We start from the raw sequence: 16,905 nt of genomic DNA on the forward strand, positions 1-16,905 counted from the left end.
CCTCCAGCCTATCGGGATAGAGTGCGACATGGGTTGCTGAGGCAACCCTGTCCAGGGGTCCTACTCCCCTTCCCACACAATGGACCCACCCTAGACTCAGTGGCGCCGAAAGGAGGGCTTCTTGGCAGAAGCCCGTCAAAGGACGAACAAAGGATCCCCGACCTGGGTTAGGAGTTTAGAGAAAGACACGAGAAAGAAGTTACATTAAAGTTCTGGCATATAAAACCTACCGGAGTAAAGTTAATATTAAAATACACTGGCGGTAAGTTAGAGGCAGTCAGAAAAAGTGGTAGCCTCGAACAATGGGAAAATCCCATAGGAAAATATTGACGGAGGAATATTTACAGTAGTAACCACTGCCACCAGCCAGAAACCTTTGAGAGAAGGACTGTACGGTACCCTCTCGAAAATGAACATAAGGGAAACACTATTAAACCTTTCCAGTACCTCCATTGTAAGATGGTTTGTACTGGTTTAGTTTATAAAAATTGACTAGTAAAGTCAATTGGGACTTTACATGCCCTGGGAGACAGTAGTCAGTCCCAGGGTATGGAGTCTATGTTTGGGGGTCGCTACGACACCCCGGTGTCACTGCACGGAGGGTGCTGTGTAACACATGTGAATAAAGATGATTCCTATGGAGGTGAGAAAAACCCCATAGACATTAAACACAAAAATAGCCTAGAACACACATACCAAGAATGCCTAAGAGTGGGAAAAAGAGTCTCACTTTTAGCAGGAGAAAAAAACAAACCCTTCAAATCCAGCAAAGCTGCTGGGGGACTCTATAGATAAGGGAAATTAGCCACTGAATGAGAATTCTCCCTAACAAGGGCGCCAATGGGAGTGGGGTCGACGTCGACCGAGGCGCCGACGACTTCGACAGCGGCTCCGAGGCCGGAGCCACGAGCGTGTCCTTCGGCGGCCTCCGCGCCGATGCCGTCGATGGCTTCCTCGGAGCCTGAGCCTCGAGAAATTCCCTCGACGGGCATGGCGCCGACGGCGTCTATGCCTTCTTCGAAGGCCTCACAGGCTCCAACGGTCTCAACCGCGTCGAGGACCTGGACCTAGATCGGGCACGATGGCGATCCTCCTTGTCCGACCGAGACCTCGAAGGTTCTCGGTGATCGTGCCGACCACCCCAGCCCGAAGGCGTGCGAGTGGTGGCCTTAGAGCGTTCCTCACCGGCTTCTCTCGAAGGCACGGCCAGAATGGTGCCCTGCGATTCAAAAATCACCAACATCTTCTTACCGAAGGTGTCCCATTCCGCCGGAGATTAATGCTTGGTGGGACAAGCAACCTGCCTTCTGGCGGAGTCCTCAGACGAGGACAGAGAAGGCGACCGATGACGGCGCTTCCTTGCATGCCTCGAAGAGGCCGAGGAATGGCGGGACCCACTCCTGGAACGAGACCCCCTGGACTTACGCCGACATGGAGAGTCGTCCCTCGAATCGTCGGTCGAAAGTCCAGCAGACTTCGATTTACAGGGTTTGGAAACCCTACCCGCCGACAGCTTCTTCTTCCGCTCCTGCAAGGCCTTTCACGTCAAACACTGGCATTCATCGCAGTCATCAGTGGTGTGGCTCTCACCCAGGCACCAGAGGCAGACGACGTGCGGGTCCGTCAGAGACATCTTGGAACCGCAGTCCTGACACTTCTTGAAGCCCGACTTCAGGGTAGCAGAAGACGAAGACATTTTCACATAGAACACAATAATACACGGAAGAACCGAAACACAAGACCCCGAGGCGCGCCGAGATTTCGAAGCGAATACATTCGCGGAAAAAACAGAACTGAGGTTACGGGCGTCGTGCGTCCTACATATAACATCTGGTGACATCGACCGTCGGAGGAAGTCCTCGAGGGAGCGTATCAACGTCATCGATGCAGGACGCCTACGCCGAAAAAAGTTTCCGAAGCATCACAGCTGTGGTAATCAATGTCAAAGATGTGGAATACGTCGGCGGACACAATCCCATCGAAGCCTTCTTTCCCACATGTACGCTGCCGCTTGGGATGTGAACTCCCCCCGGACTACCACTTTCCCTGTGTCTCAGATAACCCTCCAATCTGCCTCCCCATTATCATTTTCTTGGAAGTAGTTATTTAATACCTCCTCCATATGTGCCCTAAGTGCATTGGTCTTATTTCTCATTTGGGGTGTAAATCTTGATTAAAGTATATACCTGTTCGTCTAGTATATACCTTATATAAGGACTGTTTCCTGAATGGGACATTGGCCCCCACCAAAATGGCCACTCCTTTAACCTTCTTCCCCCGAGGCATAACACTGTTTAAGGGATGCTTTGTGGGTCATGCTTTTTTCGTCTACTGGGAGTTTCTTGTAAGAAAACTATCGATGCCTGGAGGCCTACGAGCCTCGTTAGGATAGAGCGTCTTTTCACAGGGGAGTTCAAACATTGTATGTTCAGGGTTATGATTTCCAGGTCAGTCATTCCTTGCATATCAGAGTTCGGAAGGAGTGTGTACTGGGGCCGCTCCCCCCGCACGATTTACCATTCCCTCCACTTAGCAGGTCATACCCCATTCCCCATTAACTGAACTTTAACTTCAACCATCCCCCCAAACGTCCCTCTCCCCCTTACCCCCCCGCTCTTTCCCCTCTCCTTTGGACCAAGGTTTCTTAAAACTGTCCCCGGGTTCCTCCCGGAGCATTGGGTCCCATATGTCTCCCAATTTCGTTCCTGCCAGGACATGTCCAAATCCTGAGGTTCAATTCCAATATCGCCTCCTGACCTCACCCCACCCGGGGGTAGCTTTGCTCGTCTCTTCATCATTTCTACGAGCCCATTCTCTCATCCCAGATCTCGACTCCGACACAGAATTCTGGACCTAGTTATCAGTAAATGTCTTACTTGGTGTACCGCTTCAGGTTTTCACTTTGATCTTGGGCCCGTTAGATTGGTCTCCCTGCCTCGCCTTCTTTTGGAGTCCGAAGACCATTCCCATTGTTTGAATCTTTCTGCTTTCTGGTCATGGGTCACTCCTTTGCTCGAACAGGGTCACTCCTCTTCCTCTATCTCTAGCAGGGCCATTCCTTCCTCACAAGTGGAGATTTGCTGCTGTTTGCCCCCCCACATGAAAGACAGACCAAAGGGGTACGCCCAGCTGTATATTATCCCCTTGGCCATCAGCGCTTTTGTTACTGGTTGCATCAGTCTTCTTTTATGGAGAGTGGAGAGTGCTAGGTCCTGATATAGTTGGACAGGTGTTCTGTTAATGGTAACCATCTGTCGCTTCCAAGCTGCTCGCAATATTTCCTCCTTCATTGGGTAGGAGGTCATTGCCAGTAAGACGTCTCTTCACCGCTGGCTTTCCTTTCTTGTGTCCCACTCTGTGTACCTTGTCTATGAGTATGTCTTCCGGTTGTGTGCGGCAAGGAGACTGCTGAAGCACTGGTGCATCGTTTCTCTCAAATCTTTGTCTTTGATCGTTTCTTCCAGGCCTTTGATTCTTATGTTGGATCTTCGGAATCTGTTACAAGATCCTCTGCCTGTAGTTTCAAGTTATGTGTTGTCCTAGCCATCTGTTCCAGGAGAATGCTATTTTGTTTTGCGTCTTCTGCGATCTCTGAGAGACCCGCTTCTGTACTGTCACCTCTGTCTCCGAGCTCCGTAATGTCCTTCCTTATCTTTTGCAGAGAGGATCTCAGGTCTTCCCTTATCGTGCTCAGTTGGTTTTGAAGGGAGTCCATCATACTGATTTCCATGCTTTTCAAACATTCTTGCACTTCTTCTTTATTGAGTGCCATGTCCGTGGTTCCTGCTGGACTTACCCTAGAGTCTGTCTGTGGTTTCCTCAATACAGTGTTCTTCTGAGCAGAGCCGTCTCCAACAGTGTTCCAGTTGTACCGCTCGCGTCTCGGTTGTGGTTTTATCTTTTGGTAGCGTGTTCTTATTTTTGGTCCTTGGCATCTGTGTCTTTACTTTGACACCTCGGGTCAGGGGGTTCTATTGCGTATTGACTTTTAGTGGTTACTGCGTACCCCTTTCCGGAGTTTCATTCTGTGCTTGGTTGCAGTGGCGGCTTAGTTCATGAGGGTCTGGCTGGTGCTGTGCGGGGCACCCCCTGTTTACGTCTTTGGCGTGAGGTTTTCTGGGGTCCAAATGTGGATCACCTGAAGAGCCGGTGTTTGCGTAGTGTTTTAGTTTGTGCTCGAAATGCCGTTGGGGGGCAGCCTTATGGGGCTTCTTTATGTCGGTAGCGTTGTTTGCCTTTTGGGGGGGCTAGCTGGCATTCTTCCCCGGTATCTGATCGCCTCTATTGAGGGGTCAAGTCCCCTCTATTCTGCCATATATGCCGTTATCCTCGTTGTAGGGTGCGGTCTTGCATGCCCGTGGCTTACTGGGGTGTATGACTAGCACTGTTCCCAGCTTTTCCCCTCGCCGGTCAGCCCCCGGGACGCACCCCCGTGATGATCCGCTTCTACGTAGCAGCTCCTTCATACCCGCTCCGGTTTGTATGCGACCTTCAACCCTGTGGAGGGGCCGAGTTGCTTAAATTAGGAGGGGTTGGGTAATAATGAACCAGCGTATTCTCTGGTGCATCGCCCAGTGTACTTTTATGCTTCTAGGGGAGGGGTGTGCGAGCAGTATTTGTAGTGGTTGTACCTTGTATTTGGCGTTCTGCGGTGCTCCCCATTCAGGGTCTTTATCAGCTCATTACTTCATGAGCAGGTCCTGGGGCTGCTGGTATGAGATGGGGGCTGCAGCACTCCTTTCGGTGTTTGATGGGCGCCCCGTTCCGCAACGAGGCAGCAGCACTTCCCTGCCGCCCCCGACCGACATGGAGGTCTCACTCTCCTTCAGCTCTCCCCTCCTCAGCAACGGGGAGCCGGTGGGAAGGTTTGTTTACGGTTCCCTCAGTCGTGGAGTCAGCTTCTCCCTCGCCAGCCTTGTGGGTTGCGCCTCCCCCCTGTGTCACCGCAGCGGGCCAGGTCCCGGGTCTGTTGCTGGGGAGTCCCATACCTCTGGAATCGTGATTTTCGGGTTCCGGAGTCGCGAGCTGGTCCGCCCCAGTCTCACGCTCCTGACTGGTGTTGTGCCCCGGGCTTTCCCGGGCTCCATGCTCTCCCCCGCGGTCTGTTCACTACACAAAGCGTCGAATGCACACAATTCCCGATCCGCTTAAATCCCACGGCTGCGCTGTCTTCAGAGTCTTTTTCGGGGGTAGTATGAGGGATTTTTACAGTGCAGAGATGCTATTTTCACCTTTGGAGTTCCCGCCTGAGCGGAGCGTGGAGGTTCTGCGACCTCACAGGGTGGCGGCTATCTTGGAATCTTGCCACCAGTTTTTTAACCATCTGTTCAATCGCCGATGTACTTTCAAGGGCTGGGACTTTCTTTTAGAGCACATAGTATCTCACATAGATCATCCTAGTCTATCCTTCAAAAAGGTAACTAATACATTTTGACAGGCAATAGCATTAGTTAAATTCACTTCAACATCTACTAAACTGGTAAGAATAAATTAAACTCTGGGAATATGACCATTGTATACTTTGTTGCTACTGCAGGAAGGTTTTCCAACTGGTTGTACTTCTCCTAGTCTGACCCTTGCACTGAATCTGTGAGATTAATGGTAACAAGCCCCAGGAACAGGTCTTTAGCTACAATGCATTTTAGAGTAGAACGTAAAAACGAAATGTTTTAAAAAGAAATCACTCACAGTATTAATATCTCCAGGCTTTGGTCCCCAGGATACGTTTGTGACATCACAGTCCAGAACCTTCTCATCGGGTTTCCCAGTCCCGGGGTCACTGCAAAATTAAAAGCACCAATTAATTACCACAGAGCAATAAAAAAAAAACTATTTTGTTTTCCTAGTAATTAGCAACCACCTTATAACAGGACTTCTAATTTGAAGCATGTCACGTTTGCCCCTTTTAATTTTAAAATTGCTCATGATGGTGGAAATCCAGCTAGCAAAGCAGCAGTGCCAACAAAAACTAATAGCAAATGTGATTGCCCAGAAAAGAATTTAGAGCACAAATTCAGACAGATGAACCAGACAAACAAAATTAGACGCAGTCTAGAAAATATAACGGAAAATGAAAACAAGCTATTTGCATATGCATAACTAAACACAATCTGCTTAAATAAATATACAAGGATGTAGAATACTAAGTAGTCATTGATCAAAAGACTGCGGTCAACTATTCTCATTGAATGTTGTTACACAAAGTGATACATTTGGAAATGTACATTAAAATATGGTCAACTAACATTTTTTTTTTGCTATCTGCAAACATGAATATATTTTATTGTATACGCCTTCATTGTATTGTTGAAGTTGTGGAAATTGTTGTTAATATTTTTACTATGGATATATTACGGAAACTTCTTGATATGTTTTGATATCATCACTGAAAACATCAAGGTTTCAAATAAGACAAAAAAGAGTCAGGCCTTAACAGATGTTTCTTTATAAACATTGGTCATTTACACAACTTGTCCATGTGATTGATAAACATCATTTTTTTAATTAGAAAAAGTGGTGGATGCGAACTGAAGTACTGCACTTGAAAGACATCAATTGGGCCTAAATGTTCTAGTATAGGGAAAGTGGAAAACAACCTTAAGCATAAACTATCCGAATAATCACCATTATTGGTGTTTTTTGTGTTCCAGACTATCTTTATGAACTCGATAAGAATGTACATGGTGAATATAGCATGGGTGCATGCTTTATCCACAAATGCTTCATACTGATGCTGAAACTGGTGGTTTCTAACAATGTGCTCCCCCACCCCCAACTTTACTTTTTCTCCTTTTATTTCTTTTCATAAATGGGTGACTTCTCTATACTCTTTTACCCTCTTCCTCTATCCATCCAGTTTTGCTAATTTCCCCCTTTCTTCTTCTCAGCCTTACATTGACACTTCCTTGATCCCATTTTCCTTGCAGCGGGTGTCGGGCAATTTGTTTCTAAAAATAGTATCAGTGTTGGTTTGTCATTTTCATTTTGTCAAGATCACTGAATACACTCACACAGCCTATGACTGTCACAGATATTTTCTGTTTTTATGATTTTTGTATCTAACAGATTCCTAATGATTGACAACCACACACCGAATCTCTGTGATTCAACATTTACAGCCATCGCGTCTCCAAAGCACACATTGCGAATAAATCTGACAGAACGGTACCAACTATCCCTCCTGTGAAAAATGCAAGCATTTCCTAGCTATCAACAGCTTCAGAACCACCCTAAAGGTTCTGGTCCTAGCTTACCTTGACAGAGCAAATGCCCTATACAACAACATAGGCATCAGCACCATAACACTTATGATAAGCTTCCTCCATGCTAATGTCTGACTCTTCAAAAGCTTTCCAGAAATTACAGCCACTTAATTCCCACAATCATCAAACTTCCGGGGCTACATCTATAAGCACCCACCAACTTCAAAGGCCAGCTGCATCATATCCAAATTGGTCATTATGCACCTTCCCTCGTACCTGGAACGGTCACCATCTATGGCGGTCGGTGCATCACCAGAAGGCAGGGCTGGCTAGATTAGGGCAGTAGGCATGCAAACAAGAAAGAAACACAAAAACAAACATTTTGTGTTTATGACCCCCCAGAACCTCACACTTGTCCTTTAGACTCGTGCAATTAAGAAAATAAAAGAAGACCTTGCACATCAAGGAGCACCTTTGTTGCACCCCAAGAGTTACACACCGCATGGTATACCCACCCAGCCCCAGCATCCAGCCAGAAAACCATCCAAGATGTATTCAACCCCCTCCATCCTCTTTAAATCCTCTTTCAGCACTGTTCCATGATCCCCATTAACGGTACATGTGAGCTATTCCCACAAAACCTAAATGGTATGCTTTTAATAAATGCTATTTTGTAAGGAGTGTTCGTAATACCTACTGATGTACAGTGCACTATTGCTTCCCAAAACTAGGTTTGGGATCATTTGCTACCTTTTAACTCGTAGGGTCTCAGTTTTATTTTTTTGGTAAAACATCTAGTATTTTACCACTCTGCCAAATCATGAGTTTCATAACTGAAAAAAGCACAAACCGCCTGCTTTTGTGTGGAGGAACATTCCATGTGTCTCCAATGGAGTCCTACGAGAAATGGGTAGTAACCACATTCAGTAATACTAAACTAGTTTGGCGAGATTACCTCAGGTAATATCGTCAAATCTGTAATGAGATTCCTCACTACACGGATGGCGGTGGACCAAGGTGCTATTAGCACCTTGGTCCATGCCGGTAAAATACCGGCACCGCCTTGGTGGAAAGGGGAATTACCGCCCTATTCCAAGGTTGGCGGGGCGGTAATTCCCCTTTCCCCCATTGCCCTTCCCCATTCCCATTTTTGCCCCATAGGGCTCTATGGGAATGGAGAAGGCGCTAATTACGGTGCTGCAAAATGCGGTACTGTAATTAGCTCCCTGGTCCCTTTGCGGGTTGGTTTTTAACGCCTGCAAAAAGCAGGCGTTAAATTCACCAACCCGCAAAGGGACCTCGTAGTAAGGCGGTAAGGGTTTACCGGTACCGGTAAAATACCGGTACCGGTAAACCCTTACCGCCTACCGTGTAATGAGGCACTTAGTCTTCAGACTATGGTTAACAAAAGTGTAGAGTTAGTTTACTAACATTAAAGCTGAATCGACAATATTAAAAACTCCTGAAAATGATTAGAACAATGGTTTAAGATTTAGCATTGAACTTGCGCAAGAAGCTGGAACATGATTTAGGCCATTTGATTTCAAATAAAACTTGATAAATACTGAAAACAGCAAAAGTGGTTAATAGGACATCAAGTTTTATAATAAACAGCGTGTTGATACTACTGCCATCTAAGAAAGATGAACACATTTATAATAAGAGATCAGCGGTATGCCTAAAATTCCAAAGGTATACATCAAACCAGTTAACGTAAAACAATGCTAAACTGGCCACCAAGCTGTAGAAAGAGAACATTTAGGTTTGGGTAGTTTTAGGATGGGTAGCGCCCCCTTACAGGGTGCTAACGAAAATATTTTGCATACAGATCTTCTAAAAGTAACTGGGGCTAAGTCAGATTTAAGACGTTGGCTGGAGAGGATCGGGAGAGTCTGAGGCTCAGGGCAAGTTGTTTGCTCTGCACGGTGAAGATGCTGTACAGGGAATCCCCCACAGTGCTTCCCATTCCCTAACTCCTTTGCCTGTGGAGGCTGTCGACCAAAGCACAGGACACAGTATGGGTATTGGACATTCATGCCAGCGCTTGCTGACCCCAGCATCAGAGACACAACAGGTTTCTTGATTGCTTTTCTGTATTTTCTTTCTCTGCATCCTACCGAGCTTGAAGTCTCTCTTGCCTCCCTCCCTTCCACCTGCCCTCATGGAGCCCTGATCTGCCTGGGCAAATCTGAACCATCCAGCACTATGTAGGTGCTTTGCCAGTGAGCCTGCAACACCTTGCTATTTAAAGAAGCATTTTAAAAACGAAATATCACCAAAAAGCGGATTTTGCAGTGCAATTTCATTTTTAATTAGTGCAACAACAGCACGCTATTTGGCAGCGTGTTCGACTTTCCTGCTGCCTTTACTCTCATGGTGAAACTCATTGAAATTGTTATTTTCGACTGCTGATGCTATGTCTCCAACCACACTTCTTTGTGTTTGAGAGGTAGTGACTACAGAAGTGCCTTCCTTCATTGTCTAAATTGATTGGCTGCTGTTCTACCTTTGCAGCCAATCGGGGCACCGACAGGCTTTAGCCGGCCCCCACCTAAGGCCCACTTCTAAGGCCCCTGTCAGCTTCCCTGTCTGCTTACCGGGACGATACATGACGCTACTACAACAGCCTGACCCTCCCTGGGGCTACCAGCTCCCTCAGCTATGAAACTGGACTTCCCACGACTCTCTTACTTCCTTCTCCATTGGTTAGTTTCCCTCCTTCTGCCAACCATTTTGATTTCACTTCACCGACCTTCACTCTACCTTCTTGTTTACAACTGGTCTTCTCTTCATGCTCTCGTCTAAGCACTCACCTATAATCCTACCTCATTTCTTTTACCTATTGGTGCCTAAGCAATTGCCTTGAAAGTCAGATTTGGGCGTGTTTGGGAAAGTGAAATTTGGGCCTGTTTGGGAAAGTGACATTGGGTCTGTTTGGGAAAGTGAAATTTGGGTGGGTTTCTTTAAATCAAAATTGGCTGTGCTTTTGTTTCACCTTAATTCAGCCCTCAATTGTGACCTGCTAGCTGAGTGACTGCTCCATACCTCTGATCTTGTATATTTCTCCTACTGCCTCCCCTCTCTACCTGCCCATGGCGTTATCTGTTTCTCCTATTTATTCCAGCTGTTTCTCTATCAACTTTCTTTCACTTCTCACTAAGTCTGGTAAGAAGAAATTCAAAAAGGATATCTTGGCTTCCAACCCAGGTCTCCCCATCGCCTCTGCCAGACAATCCCTCACTGACATCCTCTTTTTCGTTCCCTCACCAGATCTCTGGACCCTTCATATGATCTCTATGCTCTGTCCGGTCTCCTCCTCTCCCATTGGGAAGTCTGTATGGATCTCTGACTCCTCCAGAGTCTTCATTAACGTCTATCTAAATGATACTGTCATGGTGCAAGGCCCTCAGGTTAATCTCCTCCTCTTTGATAGGCGGTTCCCTCACCTCATCAACTTCCTCTCATCTCCAGCTGTCCCCTACTCTCTTTCCCTGGCTACCTAGCCCTCATGCACTTCCTCCTCTGCCCCATCTCAAGCTCCTTCCACACCTCTGCAGGGCAGGGCATACCTCTGATCTGTACCCCTCCCGGGAACGTCTTTAAGGCTGGCAACCTTCTCCAGCTCGCCACTCTCAATTCTCGCTCGGCTGTTAAACACTCCTCTGACATCTGTCACCTCCCAGAAGAACTCGACCTTGATGTCCTCGGTCTCACCGAGACATGGTTTATAGTCAGCTCTGTCACAAGTTTTGACACTCTCCTACCTGACAGCTACAAGATCCTCTCAGCACTGGCCTGGAGGCGGTGTAGCCCCGATCTTCCCCGAGTGGATTCCCACCTCTCTCATTCCCACTCAAGCTTACTCCTCTTTTGAATGTCTAGTCTGCAGACTCTCTCTCTCTCTCTCTCCTAGCCACTCTCTGACGGTTGCTACTCTCTACCGGCCCCCTGGTCAAATCACCTCTTTTGTCTCTGAGTGGGCTGACCTCTCCTCCTTTCTCTTGGTCTCAACCACTCAACTTCTCCTCCTTGGTGACCTCAACATCCATCTTGATTCCACCTGTCCCTCATCTGCACTCTTTCACGACCTCTGCGATTCACTCTCCCTCTCCATCCTTCCCTCCGGCCCGACTCACTCTGCTGGGCACACACTTTATGTCTTGATCTCATCCGGCCTACCTCTCTTACCACTCCTCTCTCCTGGAGTGATCACTGCCTCCTCTCCTCTCATCTCTCCATCTCCTCCCCCCAAGCCAAGTCCACTCCTAGATTGCCACCCACCTTCTCAGAAATCTGGCCCATGAAGCTTGTGTCAGTCGAGGCCTTCGCTGCAACCTTCTTCCCCCCTCCTCCACCCCAGGCTGACTCACACCCTGACACAGCCCTCTCTCTTCTCTACTCCTCTATTTCTGCTACTCTTAATACTCTTGCCCCCGTCATGAGGATCCGTTTGAAGTCCAAAGCCAAGCGCAATTCTTGGTATCACTCTGACCTAGCTACACTTAAATGGAAGTGTAGGGCGGCAGAGAGGAAATGGAGGGCTTCTTGCTCATCCTCTGACAAACTGGCCTGCCGCCTGCTTCAAAGCCAATACCGACTCACTGTCCGCACTAAGAAAAGAGTCCAGATACAAGTCCACATCTCTGCGGCATCTAACAATTTGGCCGAACTCTTCAAAATCTGCAAGGAGCTGGCCAACCCTGCTCCAGTCTCCACCCCTCCTCTCGCCTCCCAGGCTCTTTGAAATGCCTATGTCTCCCACTTTATCTCTAAAACCCAGGACATCCTGTCCACCCTATCCTCCGCTTCCCCTCCTCCTCGGCTTGCTGACCCTCCCTCAGCTACCCCCTAACCCTTTCTCCTCCTTTCCTCTTTTCTCCCCTGATGAGGTAGCTAGACAAGACCGATCTAAGTATACCATATCAAAACAGGGCCTCTAAAACTATTAAGGACCACATTGACACCGTTGCTCCGGCCCTTGCTGATTTCTGCAACCTCTCCTTTGCCTCTGGCTCTTTCCCCTCCCCTCTTAAGCACTCCCTTGTGCATCCTCTCCTCAAGAAATCCACTGCTGATCCATCATGTCAGGCAAACGACCACCCGATTTCCATTACTCCCTTTTTGGGTAAGCTCCTGGAAAAGCCGGCCATCTCTCAGCTTAATCTTAATTCTGACTCTGTTGTCTCCCTCCATAACCACCAATTTGGCTTCAGAGCTGACAGAAGCACAGAAACTGCTCTCCTGAACATCTGTGAAGACCTGTTATCCAACCTTGATTCCAACATTGCCTCTGTCCTCATCCTACTTGATCTCTCCTCTGCGTTCGACACAGTCAACCATACCATCCTGCACAATTGTCTCAGTGAAAACCTGGGTATCACTGATCAGGCTATGGCCTGGCTGACCTCCTTTCTCTCTAATCAACCCTCCCAGGTACAACTTGGGTCCTTCCTATTTTCTATCTCCCTCTCCACATGTGGTGTCCCCCAGGGGTCTAACCTCTTGCCCTGGCTTTTCAACCAATATCTGGCAACTCTCGCCTACTGCATTTCCATCTTCTGCTCAACTTTCTAGTGCTATGCTGATGACACCCAACTCATTTCCAGGCTTCCTTCAGCCTCCTCCTCTCCTTCCTTCATCTGATTGTCTAATCGCCATTCAAAATTGGTGTGCTGCCAACAATCTTTGTCTAAATGCCAACAAGACCGAGATCCTCCTTATTGGTACAACATCTCCATCCTTTCCTCTCACTCTCACTCGCTAGCCGGCCCCGCTTGGCCCTCCTCCTACCCCTAACTGCGCGGCTAAGAACCTCAGGGTTATCTTTGACTCTACACTTTCCTTCTCTGCACACATCTCTGGCGTCTCCAAAAAGTCAAACTTTCTATTGCACCTCCTTAAAGGTACTCTGCCTTTCCTCTCCTTCCCTCAAAAGCTCACTATCTCCAAAGCGTTGGTTCTCTCCAGACTGGTTACTGTAACAGCCGATTTCTAAATCTACCTACCGCCACTCTCCGCCCTTTACAACTAATCTAGAACAGGACTGCGAGACTTGTCCTTGGCCTCAAGCCCTGGGATTGTAGCTCAGCAGCCCTGAAATCCCTTCATTGGCTCCAAGTGGATGCAAGGATTAAATTTAAAACCCTCTGCATTGTTCACAAGGCTTTCTGGGGCCTGGGTCCAAAATACCTTCAACTATCCCTCCGTAAATACCTGCCCGCTCGAGCCCTTCGCTCTTCTACTCAGGGTTAGTCGTTTGCAAAGAAACAAGCTGGGGGTAGATCTCTGTCTTCGGCTGGTGCCTCTCTTTGGAACAGCCTTCCGGCCACCTTGAAACTTGAGGAAAACCATGTCTGGTTCCGGAAGCATCTCAAGTCATTCCTCTTTGCCTCTGCATTTGCCCCCCTTCTCCCCTGTTGCTCTGTTTCGTCTCTTGGCATCGTGTACCTGGCCACCCTCTGTCATTCGGGCCCAAGTACCCGCTCAGCCTGCCACCCTCCTGCACTGCCTGTAGGCCACCCTCTGCACTAGTGCTCTGTATCTGTACCCATACAGCCCCCCCCCAACTTTTCTTCTGCACTTATCAGATATACCTTATCTGACTAACTTTCACCTGTTATTTGCTGGCTGCACTACCATGGTTTATTGCCCTTATTTATTTATTTTTTCTCTCCTCTGCCCCGCACTTTTCACCACCCTTCCATGCACTTTCCCCTTTTCCCTTTTACATGCACTTGTGCTTTCTTAAATGTCACTGGGCCTAGTAAGGTCGCTGTTTTCTTTTTTGTTCTCGCTTTTTCCCCTCCCTTTTTGCCCGGTCGTGCTCTGAAACACTTGTGTACGAGCGCAATATAATTTAACTTCTTACTACAGAGCAGGCGAGCGACACGTAAACCAGCTCATGCTGGACGAGTGTAAAGAGTAAGTTGTAGTGAAGCTATTCACCAGAGATACCAGAAGTCAAAAAACAGTCCTACCTAGGCCTGAGCATGAAATGGCGAAGGATCATTTAAGACCTCGGCTAGAGTTCCAATTGCCAATCAAGAAATTATGAAGGGCGGATATAAGGAAGAGTCACTAACAACTTATGGGAATTCTTACAAGGGGAGGTGACAACTGGAAATGTGGAACCGGGGAGCCCTCACTAAGCCCATGACCCATATCTATTTGGTAAACGGCTCCTCCAATCCAGCTCATTATTGGGGCAACGAAGGCAGACTAGACAGTATAAATGGCGCTGCAGGAAATGTGTATTTAAGTGAGGTAAGTTGGTGGTGCTCAGCAGTGGTACAGTTGGAGAGAAAGTGGTGGAAAGCCTAGCATAATTAAAACTATTGCTCAGTCCCGATCAAGCCAGAAAGCAAGGAGAGCATGCTGTAAAAAGCCTTGTGTGTGAGGGCAATAGCCAAGGTCCTGTATGGCCCTGAGAACACAGAGGAGGGCACGTTTCTGTTAGCCTGCTGGGGTCTATAACCCAGAGACAACTGGTTTCGCTGGCGGGCCGAATGTACCACAAATGTCCCATGCAGTGGGCCGCACTATCAATGACAATAAGTGGTTGGTAGGGGGTATTGCTGCACAAATTTGAGTTTAAAAAAAAAACACATGGGTTTTCAGGTGTACTTTCTATTATTGCTTTACTGTAACAAGTGATACATAGCCTTCTAATAGCTTTACCACTTTTATTTATTTATTTATTAACAACTTTATTTCAGTGGCAGCATATGTATACAGTTGTTAGGCAGACACCTGTGCAGTTCCCTTTGGGAACACTGCAAAAGATTTAGGACTACAGGTGTTAGCAGTAAACCCACTTGGTAGCAGTCTGTACCACCCAGATTTACCTGGTAGCTGTGGCTGAGCAGTCAGACTTCCCTCAAGAAGAGTTAAGCAGTATGCAAAGTATACACAATAGGCACTCAGACACAATAGCACAAGCAAACACTGACCAGATCTTTGGTATCAAGGTATATATTTATTTAAAAACACACTGATTGAAACCCTCCAGCACTATTATTGTAAATCACTTTCAACACAGTTACTATTATTATATATACATCCCTTATTCCTTATCAGACAAGTCTTAGTTAACACCACTTATTTCCAGACAGAGGTGAGCACTTAACTATAGATGGCACTCCAATAAGTTAACGAAAAAGGGAGGGAAAAAGGCAGAATGTAGAAAAATACACCACACTAATACTTAGGAACTCTTAAGCAGGGCAGGAAAGTCAAAAGTTACCTGTGAGCCAAAGTCCATAGGCCGGGCCCACTCTGGGAGAGAGCAGAGCACAAATGCAACCAAGATCACACAATGACAACAGGCTTAAAAAGTCTTGCAGGGAGTTCAGAAAGGTTTTAGTTAGGCTCAGAAAAGTTTAGCCAGGGTGTCCCAGGCTAACCCAGGTTCGAAAGCCGGGGGCTAAATCTACCCCGTACAGTCGGTTGCAAGGGAAGCCAGGCAGAACACGGTACCTTATGTGGAAAGGATCCTCCAGCGGGGGCAGTTGTTCCTGGCAGCGGGTGCAAGTCACGGCGTCGTCCAGAGGAAGAGAAGATCTCAACGTGGAGGAAAGATGAAGGTCGTTGCACTGCCAGGGAAGAAACCAGCCGCAGAGTTTTCCGGTTAAAGGTACTCCCCTTCGATTCGTGGTAGTGGTAAAACGTGGTATCCCGGTTGCCGGGGTGCTTGGCACAGGCAAGGCGGCCACGAGATGTTCCAGGAAGCAAAAAAGGAAGCAGACTGGTTATCCCCACCAGTCGAAGGAAGAAGACTCTCCGGGCTGGAGATCTCCTCTGTCGTTGGGATAAGTGGTGAGACGGTTCAGCAGGGCTCCACCGGTGGTGTCGTCGTAGCAGGTCGGCTCAGCTTCTCCCTCGTCGGATTCTTAGGTCCTGTGGCGACTTCTGAAGTCCCAGTCCCCAAAGACCTGCTTTTATGCAGCATAACCCCATTCACTCAGCCTAGCTGTCAATCAAACATGCTAAGTGGTGAGCCGGCCGGCTCACCACTTGGGCCAATAACACAAGAGTGCGACTTGAGTTACCAAGGTAACTCAGTCCAGGGTGCCTAAACCCCCTCCCACACCCCCTGTGGTACCCAGACAGAGTGGCACCACTTTTGGAGTCTTCTGTGGAGAAGCCCGCCAAAAAGTGGAACAAAGGGCTCAACTTGGGTTGGAGCCACAGAAGCGAACACAAACGCCATTTTAGAACCGAGTTCTGGCAAAAAATACCAACCGGAGAATTAATATTAAATAAATAAACCGGCGGTATGTTCGAGGCTATAGGAATTAAATAATTAAAGTTGGTAGCCTCGAACAATGGGAAAATCCCATAGGAAAATATTCGCGGTCGAATATAAAAAGTAGTTTCCACTGCCACCAGCCAAAACTCGATCAGGGGGGACGGAGACGTGCCCCCTCGACTAACAGACCCAGGGGCAACCGAATTGCCCCGACCAGTACGTCCACAATATGATGGTTTGTACTGGTTTCTGTTAATAATTTGGGACTAGTAAAGCCAATGGTGACTTTACATGCCCTCGGAGACAGTCGTCAGTCCCAGGGTATGGAGTCTATAGTGGGGGGTCACTATGACACCCCTGTGTTACTGCACTGAGGGTGCTGTGTAACACACATCACAAAAACACATGAAGCCCTATGGAGTAAAAGACCCCATAGCCCATTAAACACATCTAGAG

General features: G+C 47.7%; 1 protein-coding gene across 4 annotated transcripts in view; it reads right to left on the minus strand.

Annotated features, from left to right (window-relative positions):
* SANBR (SANT and BTB domain regulator of CSR) overlaps positions 1-16,905 on the minus strand; it is a 1,021,507-nt gene that overhangs the window by 518,214 nt on the left and 486,388 nt on the right. For all 4 annotated transcript variants that reach the window (XM_069608017.1, XM_069608018.1, XM_069608020.1 and 1 more), the window contains one exon: positions 5,689-5,779. In XM_069608017.1, the coding sequence (XP_069464118.1) occupies positions 5,689-5,779 (91 nt within the window). The remainder of the gene's footprint in view (positions 1-5,688; positions 5,780-16,905) is intronic.

Source organism: Ambystoma mexicanum, chromosome 4q (assembly GCF_040938575.1).
Source record: "Ambystoma mexicanum isolate Mex_15411 chromosome 4q, UKY_AmexF1_1, whole genome shotgun sequence".
Classification (NCBI taxonomy): domain Eukaryota; kingdom Metazoa; phylum Chordata; class Amphibia; order Caudata; family Ambystomatidae; genus Ambystoma; species Ambystoma mexicanum.